Raw genomic sequence first — 19,975 nt, 5'->3', positions numbered from 1 at the left:
ATAAACCTTCAAGCTTATCATTGAGTCTCGGGGGGGGGGGTATCGAGAGAAGTAGAACTATAACCATACACATGCTTTTAAAGCACATGATTGAAAGGTTACAACATATAGTATCGTATTTCTAACCTGTGTATAATTACAATCATTATTTTATAGAATATGTTTGAAATATAAATTTTCCAATCACTAACAGCCATCTTTCAAATAGATATTAGACGTAAGTCTTATCAATAGTTTTAAAAATTCAGACTGGGATCAATGATCATTTCATTCTACAGTAAATGATACTCCAAATGCCAGTTAATCATAACTTCAGACTCATGGTTTATGATATTGTACTATATTATTCAATACGAATATTTTTTTTATCAAATACTGAGAATTGAGTATATTATATTAAAATTATTTTGAATGTGTAGTCAGCAAATACCGTTACAACCACAGCCTATATAAAGTCGCAGTAGAAAGATATTTATCATAATTACATTTCAACATTGTGTGACGTTTTGTTGGTAGTTTGATGTCACCAAATATTCAACACTTTTGAGAAAGGTATCTAAAAGCCCTTTCCCTATGACTCTCTTAAGATAGCCAAATTCTCGTCATCTAATTAGTGACGCGCATGAATGGATTATGAGAGTCCCACTGTACCTATCTACTATCTAGCAAAACCACAGCCAAGAGAACGGGCTTGTAGAAATCAGCGAAGAAAGTAAAGTTTGAAGACTTATAACGCACAACATAGATAGCCCATTGTGTAGCATTGTGTTTAACAACAAATAAATAATCAAACATATTGGGAATTTATCCCTTGCACTTAATGCCATGAAAAAACAATGAAATGTGGATCAATTTGTGACCCAGGACTATCCAGAAAGAGACCTACAACAAGTGATACCCCAGTTGTGATAAGTAAAGTGCGGCATCTTGTAACAGGCAAGAATTCCCGAATACAAAGGTGAATGATAAAAGCCGTCCACGTGACCCTGGCGACAGTAAGCAACATATTCAAGGGGGATGTTCGTCTGGAAAGGCAACTCAAGTCACGTGAATACAAATTGATTCTACAACGGATCCGGATCCGTTTAACCGTCATATACACCAAGCAACTGGAGGATAAAACATGTATTCATGCCATTCTATATTAGGACATGTATGATGAAGGGTCAGAAGTTCAACTAGCAATGTAAGATTAAATGTCATGACCAATCATGCACGGTCAAACCTCTTCTAGGATATATACATATATATATGTAGCATATATGTTGTGTATTACATCAGTCATGGCAAAATCACTCGCCATTATGATGTCAAAGCATGTCTGTCCTAAGCACTAGAGGATATGCAATCTACATAACTTCTTTAAGAACAGTGCACATGTAGCTACCTTAATCAGACCACTGATTGTGCCAGCCCTTGGCAAGGATCACAGGTCAAGTGGGTTCAACCACCTCACATAAATGTGAATTCTTCCATCATTGTCTGGTTGTTATAGAGACAGATCCCGAGCCCAGTGGGGTCGGGGTTAAAACTACAAGAAACACTTTATTGTGGTAACTGAAATTACGTTAACTACTTTACAAGCAATGACCAAATTTTACAATCCTTGTACAATGTCTGTTCACCAGTCCAAAATATTAACTAACCAATTCGTATTTGCAGCATATGATGTTACTATTCGAAATCTAGCTTAGTTCCACAGCAACCGACATCATTATCAGTCACGCTTTCTATGCACGTCAAAGCGATTAAGTACCACCTTAAACAGTTAGAAGTATCAACAAACAATATTATGAAAATAAAATTAATCACAGAGAGAAATGAGCAGTAGTTATTTATTCAGCTATAAGAATCCATCCAAATCATATATTTTGTTGTCATCTGCAAAATCCATTCGTATACATATACATGAAACACATCTGAACTCCACACTGAGCTTTGGCATTCCTTCCTTTGTTTTTACAATTGTGGACAGTGGAGATGACCATTAAGTCTCCAAAGTATGCAATATTCCACCCTTCAACATCAACTCAATTTCAGCGCTGGCTTTCTCACTGGTGCTTCAAGTAAACCTGAACAGTGGCTGTTTTATTGAACATGAAACCACTTTTGTCTATGTGATGATGTATAACTGTTATCTAACACACTAAACCATCTGATCCTAAAAAAAATCAACAAAGTTCCTGGGTAATTTATGATAAAGTTCACATCTATGTGAAGAGTTGAGTTTGTTTGCACAATCCTCACTTACAGTCTTCAGATACTATGGAAGTTTCACATTGGTCTTCAGATATGACACAGCAGCTGCAACACTAGCTATTCAGCTCGGTTGTGCTCTGGCGACCATTTCAGTTGGAAGCTGAATAGCTAAATGTCTATAGTCATAGGCTAGCATGGATACAATACCTGCTACAACAAAAGTCAAATGTAATCTTTGATAGGTTGTTTAGGCAGAGTATTCATAATGAATCTAAGTTTCAAATGGACAGCAACTACCTTTTGTAGAAGCCAACAAGTGTAGAAGACGGCGTTTCGAAAGTCTTCAGCCTTTCGTCTTCAGGTCAGTGCACGTACGGTGTAGTTTGGTCAAAAGTCAAATGGTATATTTAGTTTGAGAAAGTGTTTCTTGTGGTGGTTCTATCACTGCAGCAGGCAGCAACATTGCACTGTAGTACATTATAAAATACTGCTTCACATTAGTGTGGAATTACCACATCATTTTGAGCATAAATTTGTATATCGTCCACTTCTTTCCAACCCAATATGGTCAGCATTGGATGAATTTGTTGAAGAACTACATTTCAGTTTTGAATAGGCCAAACTGATTGACATTTTCTGCAGTAGGTCCATTTTTAAATACCAATGTCTGAGCCCAGATCAGAGACAATTACATTCATTTGGCATGCAACATTATCAAGATGAAGTCAGAAATGTACCTCTCCACTCAAGTTTAGTTTTGCAACATTTGTTAGAATGAACTTTGTTCTATCTGACGAAGTGGTGGGTTTACACGGAGTGTTTGATAAATGATAAAGTCAAGTAAATTCTGGCTGTGTTAGTATCCACTGAAACTTCAACTTCATGCTCAAGTACCATTATTGTCACATAACATGTGATGGCAAGTCCACAGTTCTCTGGACTAGCCATTATAACTTTAGACACTAATGCAACTTGATGGTTAGATCCAATAAAGGCTCTGATATTTTAAACTAATATGAGATACAGCAACTATTTCTCGTTGTTGACTTTCCAGTATCTTTTGTGGCATCAGTAAAAAACTTACATACATCCTTTAGTCCTGTCTAGTGATGAGATAGGGACTGCCACACAAAAAAACAACCAGTTAAGCTACAGTTGAAACAAAAGCTCATTCCCTCGTGATCTTGGCACCTTTATGTGCCAAACTCTGGTTATATTTGTGATCTGGTTATATCAGCTGGATAAGGGAAGCCTTGTTGTCCCATGAGGAATTATGGTGCCTTGACTTTAAGGTTTTTACTTATTTGTTTATTTATTAGTTAATTTGTTTAATAGTTTTAGTTTAGTTTAGAGGACGTGACAGCCAAGATGGACCAATAGGTCCCTTGTTGTCCCTAAAAACTATATTATATTTTATGTTAGTTATTTATTTGTTCTTTTCATGTTTAGTGTTTATCAAGCCCAAGTGGAAATTAAATTGAATCACACCTAGAAAAAATTTTGCACTGCAACTATGAACTCAGCTCTGAGACAGAATTAAGCCTCAAGGCTCAAACAAATGTTGAATACCAGCTTCTGTACAGCAGATGCCAAAAGGTGTCACATTGCGCCCTTATAATTCGTATAGTTATCAAGCTTTCTCTGAAACTCGCTTAAATTGACTGCCTCCATAACTTCCGAAGGAAACCCATTTCAGAGGCCAACCACCCTGTTAGAAAAATAAAACTGTTTTAGCTGAAGATGACTCTTACCGTGCAAACATTTATATGTGTCCCCTACTATTCTCTTCGTTAAGTATGAAAAACATGATACATCAACACTATATATTCCCTTGACAATCTTAAACACCTGAATTAAATCCCTCTAACTCTGCTTTTTTTCAAGAGAAAAGAATTTCAGAGATCTTAATCTCTCCTCATATGACAACCCCTCCATCCCAGGCAACATTCAAATAACCATCTTCTGAACCCTTTCCAACAATTCATTGTCCTTCCTAAGGTACGGAGCCCAAGACTGAACACAATACTCCAAATGTGGCCTAACTAGTGACCTATACAATGAAATTATAACCTCTTTAGACTTGTATTCAATATTTCTGTAGATACAACCTAAAACCTTAGTTGCTCTACTGCTAGCAACAGCACACTGCTTGGATAGCTTAACTGATTAACCATTATACCAAGATCTCTTTCTTTCATGGCACTGTTAAGGTTATTCCCATCCAAATTATACTTATATTTCAAATTATTATAACCCACATGCATTACCTTGCATTTGTTATAATTGAAATCCATCTGCTATTTATTTGCCCAACTCACTAAATGATCTCAATCTTTTTGTAAATCAGCAGCATCTTCTTCACAGCTAGCAACACCCAAGACCTTAATATCATCTGCAAATTTAAGTAACTTATTGACCATTCCTTCATCTATGTCATTGATGTGAATCAAAAGAGCAAAGGTCCTACGACTGAATCCTGAGGTACTCCACTCATGACATTAACCCAATTTGACTGAACTACATTTATAACAACCCTCTACTTTCTTCCATCCAGCCATTCTTCTATCCAATTAGCTAACATATCCCCACACCTATAGAGATAACGTTTTTACAAGCCTTTTATGTGGCATCTTGTCAAATGCTCTCTGAAAATCCAGATACACCACATCTACATCCTTACTCTCATCTACATAAGCAGTAACCGTTTCAAAGAATGCCAAAAGATTTGTAAGGCAAGATTTTTCCTTAGTGAAACCATGTTGACTATCCAATAAAATTTTAAACTTTGTTAAATGACTTTGCAAAGCATCTTTTATGAGACATTCCAAAACTTTTCCCACAACTGATGTAAGACTAATGGGTCTTTAATTACTTGGACAATTTTTATTTCCTCCCTTGAAAAGAGGAGTGACATTAGTTAACTTCCAATCCTATGGAACCTACCCACTATTCAAGGACTTACAAAAAATAGTAGCAAGTGGCTCACATATCCTATCTTTAACTTCCTTCAAAACCCTTGGGGAAATATTATCTGGTCCAGGAGCCTTGTCTTTCTATAAACTTCCCAATTTTTACTTAACAAGCTCAGAATTAATGGAGTTATCTTGTTCGACATTGTTTTCATCTATCAATCTATCTTTTTCCTGTTACACACAAAGTGCATTGTGATATTATTATCTACGCTCTTATAGCGTACATGTATAGCTCATTATGATCCAAACAGAGTTCATAGTTTTTAAATGGCTCTAGTTTTTAAAACTATTTTTAAAAATCTAATCTCTATTTTGTTAATTTGTTTCATTTTTCGTTGTGATTATTTCGTGTAGTTTCATTGACTAAAAAACATTAGTACGAAGTGTATTGTTTTGAGTTAGTTTTTAGCTATTGCTAAAATTATATGGTTTTCTCCCTCATTTAATTTTTGAATTCGAACAGTGACAAGGGTGACATATAAATATTAGTGAATCAGTGAAGTATTCACTGTATTGTTGTAACCTATATTTTCAACGTTATACTTTAGCTGTTTGCCAGAGAGAGCTGCTAATAGTGATGATGTAGTAATCGAGAAGCTTTGTCAAATATCTAGAGATGAAAGTACATTGTTTATAAATTCGAATAATCAATTAGTGAAGTTGATGAGTATTCAGTGAGTTTATTAGTTCAGTGTCAGAAAAGTTTATCACACTTCAGCGTTAAGAGTGAGATTTATCTCACCTTTTCAGTTATGTCAATGATTAGTGAGGACATTACGCAAGTTTGTTTGTGAGTCAGATGAAATTACCATTAGTTTCGGAATTTCTGTTAAAACACTATTTGTGCACTTAGGCCTACAAATACAAGTGATAGCAGATATAGCAAAAGTTATGAAAGAAATAAACTAATTTGTTATTGCTACCTGGACTGGATTTCGCATTATTTTTTACCAAATAAGCCACAAAAAAAACCGCTCAATGAAAGAACACGTGCAAACAACTTCTGTCAGAAGTGGGAGGATTTTAGAAAAAGTAAAATAGAACTTTGATTAAACTACAGCAAAACTGAAGAAATACAAAAAACTGTAATGCCAAAATCGAAGAAATACAGAAAGGGATCATTGTGGTATCACAAAACATCGATGACAGAATAAAGTATTTGGAAAATAAATTAGATAATGAAAAGATTAAACCAGCCACATATCTCTGCATATGCTCGATAATTCCAACTTAAAACACCATTTACTACAAAATGTGGAATAGAAGAACCTATTTGGTCTACATCATTTACCACTACTGTTGTGTTACCTGTTACTGTATGAGCTTCCTGGACTACAGAATCTACTATGATCTTCTTTGGAAGCATGTTGGTGAGAGGATGGCAACCCTCTGAGAAGAATTTGTCAGTGGAAAGTCGACCCACTGAAGCACCCAGAAACCTTGTCGAGATTCCTTCTATAAAATCACTAAGGATAGAGTTATGGATCTGCTTGACCATCTATCCAGGAAGAACTCTTCCAGTTACAAGATAGTAAGTGACAATAAAGGACAAGAAGCCATTGTGTCCGCATATCATAATCCTTGGAAATGAAAAGTGCCAAAACGAATTTGTGAATGGAATGGGCATTTTAATGTATGTTTTATTTTTGTATAAGGATTGTTCAAAGGACTTCACAATGCAGGACGGGGTAGTGCTGTATCCTATGTTTTTAATATTTTAATTTAGATATTTGTTTGCTCGAGGTACATGACGAAATATCTAGAAAGGTCAGGAAAATTGAGGACTAGAACCTAGAAGTTTCAGGCAATGTGTAGAAACAGTAGTACAATATGAACATCAGTGTATCAGTGAAGTATTTTATGTATTAATGAGTCAATAAGTGAATCAGTTCTGTGCCAATCAGTTATTCAGTTAACAAGCTAAAGTTAGTTAGCATGTTATTATAATCGATTAGCGAGAGGAAGTTTAACAAGTAAGTTTGTTTGTGAAGTTAGGCTTACAGGTGAAAGTAACCTGAAGCAAACTTTAAATAAAATTAAACCAGTTTTTTATCATTACATGGACTGGACTTCACAATATTTGTGCCAAATAGTCCAAAAAATCCGCCCAACTATAGTACAATAGTAGCTACTCGCTGGTTTATTTGTCATTGAGTTTTTATGAGTTTCAATCGTTTGGGCATTATTTCTAACTCGGTACAATCAGGGATTTCCATTAGTCTGTTTAATTTATTATTTAGGCCTCCAGTGATTCAGCAGTAAGTCTGAGCCTTCAATCTTATCGTTGAGCCACATATCTTCATCATCTGTTTATTTAGATATATTTTTCCATGTTTTATTTTTGTCATTTATTCAATTGAATCATTTTGTCTTCCAAGCACACTTGTTTTTTTTTTAGTTAAATATATATTAAAGTGATTACTGTGGCCTTTAGTTATTTTTTGTTAGTTTGGTTTCGTTATTCATTTACATGTCCGGTTCGACTTCAAAATTTGTTTGTTCATGTTTTATTCGGGCCGGTGTGGCCTAATAATTAGCCCTCCCAAAAATGCGCTCCGTGTCTTGGGGGCCTATGGATGTGCTATAACATGAAATCCATTATTAGATGAGACAAGATTATTCTGAAGATTATGTTGGGTGCCATTCAGTAGCACCCTTTCCTTTAGTCTTTCAGTTAAACTTAGGGTTTGTTTGTTTACTGGTAAGCATAAAGCAACATAGTGGGCTATTTTTAGGCCATAAGTCCTCAGACTTACCACTAAGCCATATCAGCTGGCCAAACTTAGGAACGACTATGCGCAACTTACCAACAACAACCAATACTCAATATTTTTTATTACATGAATAAGTTCTAAATCGTATATTTTATTTTTTAAGTACTAAATAAATTATTTTTGCTCTCTAACATTTTGTTACATCAAAACGTATATGAATATAATATAGTATGCACTAAAATTATGTGAGTTTTATGGGGTTTAATGGTATTTTTTATATTTTTGTCTTAGCGGAGATTGAACTCTGTATTCTGGCGTTATTAGCCCTCTGCCTTATCGCCGAGTCATCGAAGGTCTATAATTTACGTTATTATAATCAAATTCCTGCCCCTCAGTGGCATGTCTGCTGACTTATAACGCTATAATTTGGGTTTCGATACCCGTAGTGGGCAGAGCACAAATAGTCCATTGTGTTGCTTTGTGCTTAACTATAAACAAACAAATCAAGTTCTTATTGCATATTATATAATTAAAAGGATTGCATTTATAAATTTTTCTCCATTGACTGATCATCGTCATTATTAATGCAATTGCAAAGCGTTTATGAAATGATTAAATAAGACTGACAACTTCTCTTTAAAATTCTTTAGAAATGTACAGGTTTTATACTAAAGAATCTATATTCAAAGAAACAACAAAACATGATAATTAAATACGCTATTTATTTGAAGCATAATGACTGTTAAAATATTCAATATACAAAGCTAAAAGTATTCAAGGTTCCCATTGTTTTTTACAGACACATACAACTTGATGATACGAGAAAATAAATAATTTGTTTCTGGTCTAGTAACACGGGTTGTTATTGATGGTAGCTCATAACATAAATTTAATGAGCCAAACAAGATGAAAGATTAGAAGTTGATTAAAATCCGCTAATAACATTTTATCACGAGGGAACCGGACGTGGTAAACTGCAGTGATTCTCAACCGTTGATCCCTCGGTTGGTCAGTGGTAAGTTTGTGGACTCGCAGTGCTAAAATCCGGGGTTCGATTGCCAACGATGGGCACAGTAGATGTTCCGTTGTGATTCTGCTCGTCCGTTGGGTCATAAAACGCGCCGTAATGGGCCTTACCGGGCCGGGACAACCGTGACTGCCCTAATCTAACGAGTCATCAACTGCACATCTGAGCATTCACTTTTGTGCAAAATAGCTCAGTAGGCCTTGAGCAGTGGTTAAAACGGGGCTGTATGAATCGGAACGCATACCAATAAAGAACAGCATAGCGGTATGACATAACGACAAAATGAATAAGGTATACTGTCACAAAACATCCTATCCACACTTATTTAGTTTCGCACAAAAATAATTTTGGCTTAACTGTCTCAACAACTATAGCGCGAGTGTTTCACATCAAATCAAACAATTACTTGACCAGCTGGCTATCGAAAGGTCTGAGTTTCAAGCCACGATATGCTGCTGAACACGCCTCGTACTTTAAGCTGTGAGGACTTTACAACTGGAGCAGGTTACGAAGAGGGTATTTCTGTCCCTCTGATCAGCAGTTTGAAATTAAGAATGTGTATGCTCGAACTTCTTGGAGTCTCTGAACCTTGGAATTTACAAGTATTAATAAATTTAAAGACATGACACCTGTTCTCAGGCAAATTATAGACATAAATACTTAGAATAAGTATCATATTACTCATCATTTTGGTTAGTAGCTTATATGATCACCAAAGTGTAATTGATTAGACTAAAGCGATGTGCAAAAAATAATTAATAAGTAGATTTAAGGGACTCTAGACTACTAACCATGACAGCGACATCATGTTATGTTTCATACCAACATAAGTTAAAGGTTTTCAGTAACCTTATACATATATTTTTATTGACTTCAATTATATTGAACCTATATGTAATTTATTATGTTAATTACATTTAATATCTTGGTAAGATGAAATTACCATTCGGAAACCAAAGCCATTACCAATTTAAAATTCTACAGCTTAATATATGTCAAGGAAATTAACATCTGCAGAGAACATATGAATACCTGTTGCTAAATGAATTGTAGTATATTACACATAAAATAGTGCGTGAAGCACGTGCTTTATATTCAGTTGGGCCTAAACATGAGATTCCAGTTAAACAAGCTAACTTAATAAACCATTTCAGTATTTCTACAAATAGGGGTCGTTCCTACAGTCTTTTGAGTTTTGCGTGATAACATGAGTAATGAAAGTGTTTTCATGGCGATCTGAATTAAAAGGACACAATTTTCTCGGCCTCGCAGATTTACTACGGGAAGTTTCATTTATATCTTTATCAACTCAGTATAATTTATTATTCAACGAGAAGTAACATAAGTTAAATGACATATAATGCAATTTTATAACTAACTTAAAACTTATTTAGGGCCCCAATGATCTGCTTAAATATCCGTAAGCACAAACCTAAGAAATTCGAAAGGTGTTTTTTAAATACCCGATGACTTTCCAAAATTAAAATGGGTTAGTCGTGTACTAATATGTATATATATATAAATCAGTATCTCGTACTCCATTAGATGACTAGCTTAACTTGAACAAGTATAAACAAACACCAAGTGCTAATATTAACTCATAAACGACTATTTGTTTGTTTATAGTTAAACACAAAGCTACCTAATGGGCTACCTGTGCTGTGACAACCACGGGTCTAAAAACTTGGTTTCTAGTATTATAAGTCTGCAGACGTACCGCTGTACTACTGGAGAGCTTAAACCACTGTAGTAGGTTAAAATGGGAATTTTTGTTCCGGAGCCTTTAAAAGATATTCCAAAGTAGGCCTACTACTACTAAAAGTACGACCAAGCTATGAAGTTCATTTCAAAAGTGATAAAACAAACTAAGAGTTGTGATTCAAATAGACTAATATCTCTTGTATTTCGGATGTACTTGAGGTTGATATCGAACTAGACGAGTAACAGAATAAACGATCACAAAAACATATTGGTCAAAATCAGTTTTATTACTGTGCATGCTCAATCACAAATATACAATTACATTCTAACGACTATTTGGTAAATGGAATGATTGCTTCAAAGGCATGTGGTGGTATATAACCTTAGAAACAAAAACTGTAATCACATATTAAACGTCTAGAAGGATGGACATTTTATCATGCGTATTGCTTAACTATATTTATTTATTAAAGCACTCGTATACTCTGAAAATGTAATAGCTATTTGACTAGCTCCTCCTATTAATAGATAAATAAGATGATGATAGTTTTCGTTACAGCACAATAAAATGAACATATATATTTGATTATGACGTATTTCTAGTAATATTTCACTTAAGGTGTTGTTTTTTTTAAATTCACCTGTAACTTTATTCGCTCTTTCTTGCATCATAAAACTAATATTTTTCATTGACAAAATTGGTCTGTGAATATTGCTTATAAAATCACATTTCCTCTGGAATGAAATCAAAAACATCTTCTACGAATTAGGCTTAATGAGTTAAAATTAGTGACGCTGCAGCGATTACGGTTGGTTCTTTTTTAAAAACAATAGAAAAAAATAATTTTCAACTCAGCTACACTGGAAGAAAAATTACTACACTATTTTCCTTTTACAATTGGAAGCGTTTTTCTCCATTTTAATAGTTGTGAAAGGACAGACGTCTCTTCCAACATTACTCACTCGACTGCCTAACCTGGAAAGGACTATCTTGATTCTACTCGTATTTGGTCAGTTTATCTCGGAAAAAATGCAGAAAAAACTATATAAGTAATATTTAAATCTCCCTATTTTTATTTTGTCCAAAATGGGACAAAAACTTTATATTTTTAAAGGAACATTACAATATTTCTAAATACCATTCTCTATTCAATCTGCTTAAAAAGTGTTTTTTATACTTGTTTTACTTTAATAAGTTAACTTATACTTCATCATACTTCCAGCCGAAATATACTTTGTGTATGTACAACGCACGGGATGTGGACGGTAAGTAACGGACTCGAGCATAAGGCTGCAGATAGAATACTGGAACTACTAGGTTTCTAGATTGAATCATGCTTCTAATACTTGTAACGATGTCGTATAACTGTTATGTCACTCTCCTTCTAGGCAGATTATTCAATAAAAGCAGTTTCGCTAAGTATCAATTACTTCTGTTAGGTACATTGAAATCCTAAACTATTTATAAAAATGAGGCTCAGCAAATTCAAAAATTCAAACCTTATTCAGCTATCCAGAGTTAATTGTTAAAAACAGCTTATTTAAAATAAAGAAAAAATAGCAATATGTTTATAGATATACGGTTTAAAGAATACAGTTCTATTAAAAGTTTTGTATTTTACTAACATGATTAACAAGTTCATTGGATAACCAGACAAATTTGTAATGACGTCCAGCGCATAAGTATCTGAAAAGTGAAATAACTGATCACACAATTATCTAAAGATTTGAAACATTATTCTACACCAGTATTTTTTTAAGTGCAAACTAAGTCTAAGAACATTTATGAAATGTGAAAACCACAGTCCCAATGGACACGTTGGTTATGATTTGGTGCTTCAATACCAAGAATAACTGTACGATAAGTCTTTCATAACAGTAATCCCTTCATATAATAAATACCTTCTCTAAAATTCTAAACAATTCCAACGTACATTTGCCTATTAAAGTAACTTTATAAAGTTCATGACTTAAAAGACCACCTGCTATTCAAACGTATACATATGCACAAGAAAGCTATGCAAAGTCGAGTAATAGTGGACGTTATATATGTAATACGCTGGAGCAAATCTTGGACGCAAATTTCCAGTTTTTCGCTCATATTCAAGCAAAAGAGAAGTGTGTGTTTGCTAGAGAGATTACATATACAGATATATATGATATCATTGCATAGTTTTGCCTATAAACAAGAAACTAACCACAGGAAATAAAGGATTATTAATAGTAAACAGTAGTGAAAGACAGCATGCATTTTGTGGACGGCATCTATAAGCACTTTCGAAATAAGTAAAAACAAATCATCTATTTTTTGTAATAAACGAGATGATTATTACCATGTAATTATGGTATATTATTAGTCATAAGTCAGATAAACTTTAAAAATATTTTTTGAACTTTGATAATAAATGCTGGGCTAAATAATATAAGGCATTTTACACAAAATTTCTGTAAGTTACGAAAATTCGTATGTATCAGTTTAATAATTTTACATCAAGTTTTTCTTTTTTACTTATCACAGAAAATTCTGATAACTAGGTGCTGAGCACTTAGCTTCATCAACATGAACAAAATTTACATAAACATTATGATCCTTCATGACAAATCAGAACAATTCTTAAGTAATATAACATTAAAGATAATTCTGTTTCCATGCGCTATTTTAAGAAAGATAAGGCGACTTAATTGTTGTAAACCTGCAGGAATAATAATAAGAACTTTAACCTCTGGTTATTTGTGAACAACTTTGGGTATTTTGAAAGAAAATGAGACAGTTATTTATTTGATTTTACAAAGAAACTTGTAGTAACATATAATCCTAACATATGGAAAACGACTTTTCTCATAACGTGCCACGTCTTTAAAACATGTATAAAAAGGCGGTAAGTAAAAGGCTTCAAATGATTATTTTACAATAGATCAAATGTGAAATTAAAGACAATATTTCTAACAATATCATGTTAATGTATTCTATTTTTATCATTATTTCTCTTCATTGTTACTAATCGCACTATTCATTTTCAATTGCTCATTCTGCAATCATTATTGTCAGTAGAATTACATGTGTTTACCCAGTTATATTCTACTGGTCCACTTTACAACGATATAATCTAACTGTTACTAGTTAATTTCAAAAATACAATAACAAGTTGAATCAAAAACCTTACTGCTATCACAAATCTAAACATTATAACAACATCAACATTAAATATTGATCAATAAACAACTGGCCCCATTCAACCACTATACCAGTAATATTATCTGAAATGAGAACTTCACATAAATATATGAAAATGAACATAATTATAAAAATGAAATGATAAACTCAAAACTCCATAACTTTGTGACTGGATCGTGATCTTTCCTGAGAAACAAAGGAAGGAAGGATTACAAGATTTAAGGAACTTTTTACAAAGCTTATCGAGAAGCAATCCACTAGTTGCTTTAAAAACAAAAAAACACAGAATTTCGTTTTCAAATACAAGTAATAAATCAATGCATAGCCTATTTCTGCATGTTAGTTAGGACTCTTCCAAAAGCCGTTGAAAAGTCACTTGAAAATGAATTCACAATATGACGTTGACATTTAAAATTCTATTAAACGTGCTTTCTACCAACAGTAAGACAGACGGTGAAGGTTACGAACTGTCATAGCTTTTGAACTCCAAGGAGTTTAGCAGCAGAATCAGCAGAATCAAGCATCTGGTCAATGATTGTCGAATCTTGAATTCCAAGTAGATCCTGGATCAAAGCGTTCTCGTCCTCTGCTCCTTCGGTGATCTCTTGAGAAGTTTTGTTTGTAAATGATAATTCTTCTTTCGCAGCTGATGTGCTGCCCGTGGTTGTCCACTCCGAGGAGGAATGAGCCAAACCTTTTGAACGAGGTAACAAATACAGTAACGAGTTTTGACTTGGTTTTTTCCGAGATTTTGATTTTGATCGAAGGGTAAATTTCATTGGTGGGCAATCTTCGTCTGTACTATCCTGAAAAGCCAAAGTCGCATGTCCTTGATGTTTGCGACGATGACGTGTCATACTATGCTTTAGAGAAAACTTGCGATGACAAATGTCACAAGCGAAAGGTCTCTCACCAGAGTGTGTCCTCATGTGACGTCTGAGGTCTTCTGTCGACCAAAAAACGACGTAAACAGAAAGCACAAATAACTTTTCGTTGAATATAACCCAACTGTTTACTTCTGGAATCGTTTTCTTCTTCCTCGTTGTTATTATTGATAATGTTCATATCTACCGGCGAAGGTAACATGGCCTCTTTCTCCAAGCCTTGTTGGTCTAATGCTCCCTTATTTATTAACAGCTGGTATTCGGAGTTATGGATTAGCTGCAAGTGGTCAAGGCATTCTTGTCTCTTGCCATAAGAATTGTCACATAGGTGACATTTATAAGGTAGATCCAAATGTTGTCCTGTATGGGCATCAAGGTCTTTACGTGAAAGAAAGGTTCTATCACAACATTGACAATGCATATCGTTCATGTGTTTATGCTGTTTTGAGTCTGAACCGGAACAATCACCTTCTGTATCCAGAGCACTCTGGTTAAATGAATCTTTTTGCTCATTCTCACACACTTCTAAGGCATTAGAGTGGTCTTCGTAATGCTCATGGTTATTAAGTTCAGAATCTGAATAGCGAGGTCCAAGAATTCCTCCTTTTTTGGTCCAATGTTTTAAGTAGTAATGTTTTCTAAGATTTCCTGGAGTTGAGAACGTGCTACTTGGACAGATATTGCACTTGAATGGCCTTTCTGGAACACTCCGTGAATGAATCTCACTGTTACGACCGTGTTTACGAAGCAAGTGTCTCTCACAATTCGACTTTGTGGTGAACCAAATTGGACATCGAGGGCACTTGAAAGGTTTTTGGCCAGTGTGAGTTAAAATATGTCTGCGCAGAGAACTTGTCCATGGAAATTTTCGAGAGCAAAATGGGCAGGAAACGCTATTTGGAGAATCATTATAATAACTCTTCTTTTTTGAAAGAGCGTTATTAACAGACTGTGTGCTGTCTTCGGCCGGGATTTTACGTTCTGTGATTTCAGGTTGTTCTTTTTCAGTAATCTCAGAACTACTGCTAGGTTTTCTATCATCTTTTTTGGCATCCATCAGGTACTGACGAAACGCCTGAGAATTGGCGGTGTCAATAACTGAAGAAACACTGGCTAAGTCTGCAGTACTTTCTGAATCACTAGTAATTTTTTTGTTACTCTCACTGCTACTTAAGCTTGAGTTATTGCCACGTATTTTATCACCTTCACTGTTGATATCACCAGTTTCAAAAGAAGTGGAACGTTCAGATTCTTCAGCTACAGTTAAATTCAGCCCTTGTTGTTGATAATCTAACTCTACTGATTTGTTTTCGTTAGCGCTTATTGGATCTTCGGTTTGGTCGTTTTCTTGGGTTTTATTTCCAAGAACAAGGTCTCTGAGCGCAGCTCTAGTTTTACTCGAAAGAGCTGGGGCACTAGGTTTTTGCACAGAAGGGGTTAAATTGGGAATGAAATTTCTGCTTCTTGTGGGTCGAGCATATTCGGGATGTTTTCTTTTAATGTGTCGTTCCATGTTTGATTTCAAAGTAAAACCAGCTGAGCAGTAGGGACAAATAAACGATCTTTGGTTACGTGGAGCCAACTTGTCATTTACCATTTTAAAGTTCATGTAAACATCATCGTTTTGATTCCGAGTTTTGGGTCTTGGTGAAATGTTTGTCGAAAAGGAAATATTCATATAAGGAGAACCAGAAATTCTAGGTTGGCCATGAAAGTTGTTCGTTGTACTAAGTTTAGATCCTGGAAAAAGTGATGGTGAGACGTGGAATTGTTGAGAATTAGAGGAGAAAGAGGTCGGGGAATAACCAGGCATGCTGAAAATACTAGCTGGTTTCGCACTTTCAAATAATTCGGATTTCTGGCTTGTTTTCAGGCTCAGGTCCAGAGCATGCACAGCAAGATTCAGAGGTTCCTCTTGTGGAGGAGGCATAGTTGACAAAATGACAAGACTATTGGCGGCCGATACAATATCATCAATGCTGCTGAGATCTACACTGCCTGTTCTACTTGATGTTCTAGAAGTATGCTCTAATTGTAAGGCCAAATTCAAAGGCTGGTTTGTATCTGTCAAAATTTCAGACTGAGAACCAAATGATGACTTGCTGCGATCATCTTTCTGTGGACTTTCATCTGACAGAATAAGGGACTCTTGGTCAGATATATCACTTGTTACATTTGCAGACACCACCTCGCTGAGTTTCTCTCTCATATCGGGATGTTGCTTCATGACGTGCCTGATACAGTTGTTTTTCGTAGAAAACCCTAAATGGCAGATATTGCAACAGAATGGCTTTCGACTACAGCTATTCTGTAGTGATCTTAGATGATGTCGAAGTACACGATTAAACTTAAAGTCCACATTACAATACTTACACACGCTAACTTTAGTATTAATCTCCTTGGGTGACTTTAGTTCGGCCATGTTCGGGTTATATTGCATAGCACTTCGAATTTCTATTTTGTTTACTTTCTTATGACGTTTTCTGACATGGCGTTCACAGTTAGCTTTTGTAGTAAAGGCATATTTGCATATTCCACATTGAAAAGGCCTCTCCCCATTATGAGTTCGTAAGTGACGGATCAGTGTGCTCTTGTCTAAGCTAGTGTAGGAGCACAAAGAGCAGGAGTAAGTTGTACATCCCTGGGAGTGGCACCTTTTGTGTCTTTTGAGAGCACTTGCACTTTTAAAGGCAAAGCTACAATAATCGCACGGAAATTCTCCAATTTCATTAAGTTGACCTGAAGTTTCTGAGTTATGGTCATTGCTTGTCTTGTTTTTAGTGTCAGACTGTTCGGTCTTAGATGGAGAAGGAGGACTGACTGCAGCTGTATCAGCTACTAGAGGAGACTCTGGTGAAACACTAGTGGTAGGCTGAGGTGGGGAAGCTGGTGAAGCAGCTACAGGTGAAGATCGAACACTGGACAACAGCGGAGATTTAGATGTAACTGACAAAATCGACTGGATATCAGCAAAGTCTCCAGTTGGTTCAGTGGCTAACCCCTTTCTAACTTCTTCTTTAGGTTTTCCATAAATGAAATAGGATGGGTTTTCAAAAGTTCCTTCTCGAGTCTCACGATTTGCTGGCTTCAATGCTACCTCAGACCCCTTGGTTTGCAATTCTAGCAGAGCAAGAAAATCTTGTTTCTTAGGTCCCAAATGACTTGACTCAGAATTCAGTGGTTCTATGGCATCTTTGTTTGCATGCGCTTCTTCGAAGCAACGTTCAATAGCTTTATGTTTTAGCTGGTGTGACTGTAGGGAAAGTGGAGACTCGAAGTCACATCGACAACTTGGACAATAAGTTGTCATCCTTTCATTATGATTCATTTTATGAAGTCGAAGAGCACTTCCACAAGGGAAACCCTTATTACATTTTGGACATTGGAAACTGTGAAAGGCACTACTTGGACGTCGTTTATTTTGTTCACAGTATGTCTTTGCAATCAACGAAAATTTATCCAAAGAAAAATCAACAAATGTGACATCCCGAAATCCGACACAAGGTTGTGCGAGAGCATTTTGCGATTCCAATTCCTTCTTTTTTTCCTGAGTAATACAACAGCTTTGTTTAGAAGGTGAAGCAGTAACACCACAATCAGAGCTTGTAAGTGGATCACTAAGTTGCGTGTCCATATGACTCTGAAATTCACATTTCTTACTGAGGTCTTCTTCAAAAACAGGAACACCGTATGAACTGTTGTTTAGCGTGTTCACGGTCTCCGAGCCTACGCTTAGTTTTTTTATAACAGAATCGGAAACGTAAGAATTTGGCTCGCCACAGAGCTTTCGTTTAGACGTCGGTTTAGTTTTCGATTCTTTTGAGATCTTTACGCCTTCCTGGTTCTCATCCGTGACACCGTGGGTCCGCATATGGCGATGCATGTTTCCGTTCGTGGTAAACGCCATGTTGCAAATCTTGCACTTGAAAGGGCGTTCCCCTGAATGAACAAGCATGTGGCGATCTAATGAACTAGTAGAACTGAGAGTTTTACCACAAAGACGACAAGTTCTGCTCTGATCGTTAGGATTGTGCTGACGGATATGTACGGTAAAGGAATGGGCTGAGTTCAGCAGCTTCCCACACAGTGGACACGAGTATGGACCTACTTGTGTCGACGAAACTTCGATTGAAGTCTGCAACGGGAAGAACATTTAGATAAATACTGTTGAATGGAGTAAAACATGATATTAGAATGTGTTCCATACAAAGGGAAAATTAAAAGGACCTAATTATCATCAGTAATCAAAATATTAACTTGTATTTATATTAAAATTGCTCACAGTTAACGAACCAAAGTCTCAAACATTCAAACGTTAAGAGCACGATAACTATAAATTATATCAAATAATTACAGCGAGTTAATTGCAACAAACAAATAATTATAACTACCTTTTCGTTACTCCTTTCTAGATCTTCTATCGTGAAAGTTTTATTTTCTCCCTTATCCACTGTTGAGAAATTCTGATCCGATTCTTCCGTCAGAACATCTTCAGTAGCTTCAGTGTTTTTCTTAGTGATTGTCCTTTTCTTATCGATCAATCTATTTTCTTCATTGTCATCCACTGGCTTAACTTCGTCAATTGCTTCTGTTTCAAAAGATAAAAAAACTGATTATAATGGCATTTAGGTGCGCCACAAATTTTTGTCCCAAATCTTTCACTCTCTTTTTTTCCCATAACAATTGGTACGCGGACATATAATATTTTCAAAAAAGTTGATATATATATATATATATACATATATAGATAGATAGAGAAACAAACACAAGAAAGCATTCTTATTAAAGTAAAACAGTATAAGGAACACAATAATATCCACTCGATAACTTCGAGGAGGATGAGGAGGCTCACCAGGAGTGATGTATATGTGCATAGTGTTGGTGCTAAGTTTTGGTTTTGAAAATGATAAAAATAACTTTTTAATAAAAAGCATTTAAACATAAAAAGTAATGAATATAAAAGGAATACTGTACCTATTGTTGGTACTTATTGTCCAAATATACATATTAGTATTTCATTTGTTAATGCACAAGCAAAACAAATAGTAGATAGAATTATTTTATCAAGAAGACAACCCAAAAATTCGTAGATTATTGAATAAACCTAAAGAAAGAGATTTCTCTAATGAAGATATTTTTAGATGCGAAATAAAGAACTGTGTTTTATGTAATTTAGGCTATGTTAAAACTATCAAAACAATAAAGAACTGTGTTTTATGTAAGTTAGGCTATGTTAAAACTATCAAAACAATAAAGAACTGTGTTTTATGTAAGTTAGGCTATGTTAAAACTATCAAAACAAT

General features: G+C 35.1%; 1 protein-coding gene across 1 annotated transcript in view; it reads right to left on the bottom strand.

Moving 5' to 3' along the window:
• Positions 1-10,879: 10,879 nt before the first annotated feature.
• LOC106458863 (ras-responsive element-binding protein 1-like) overlaps positions 10,880-19,975 on the bottom strand; it is a 21,431-nt gene continuing 12,335 nt past the window's right edge. The window contains 3 exon segments of the mRNA XM_022385215.1: positions 10,880-14,747; positions 14,749-18,807; positions 19,064-19,260. Of these exon segments, the coding sequence (XP_022240923.1) occupies positions 14,259-14,747; positions 14,749-18,807; positions 19,064-19,260 (4,745 nt within the window). The 3' untranslated portion in view covers positions 10,880-14,258.

This window comes from Limulus polyphemus, unplaced genomic scaffold (assembly GCF_000517525.1).
Source record: "Limulus polyphemus unplaced genomic scaffold, Limulus_polyphemus-2.1.2 Scaffold525, whole genome shotgun sequence".
Lineage (NCBI taxonomy): Eukaryota > Metazoa > Arthropoda > Merostomata > Xiphosura > Limulidae > Limulus > Limulus polyphemus.
The sequence above is the reverse complement of the archived record's forward strand: the minus strand, read 5'-3'. Positions and strand labels throughout refer to the sequence as shown.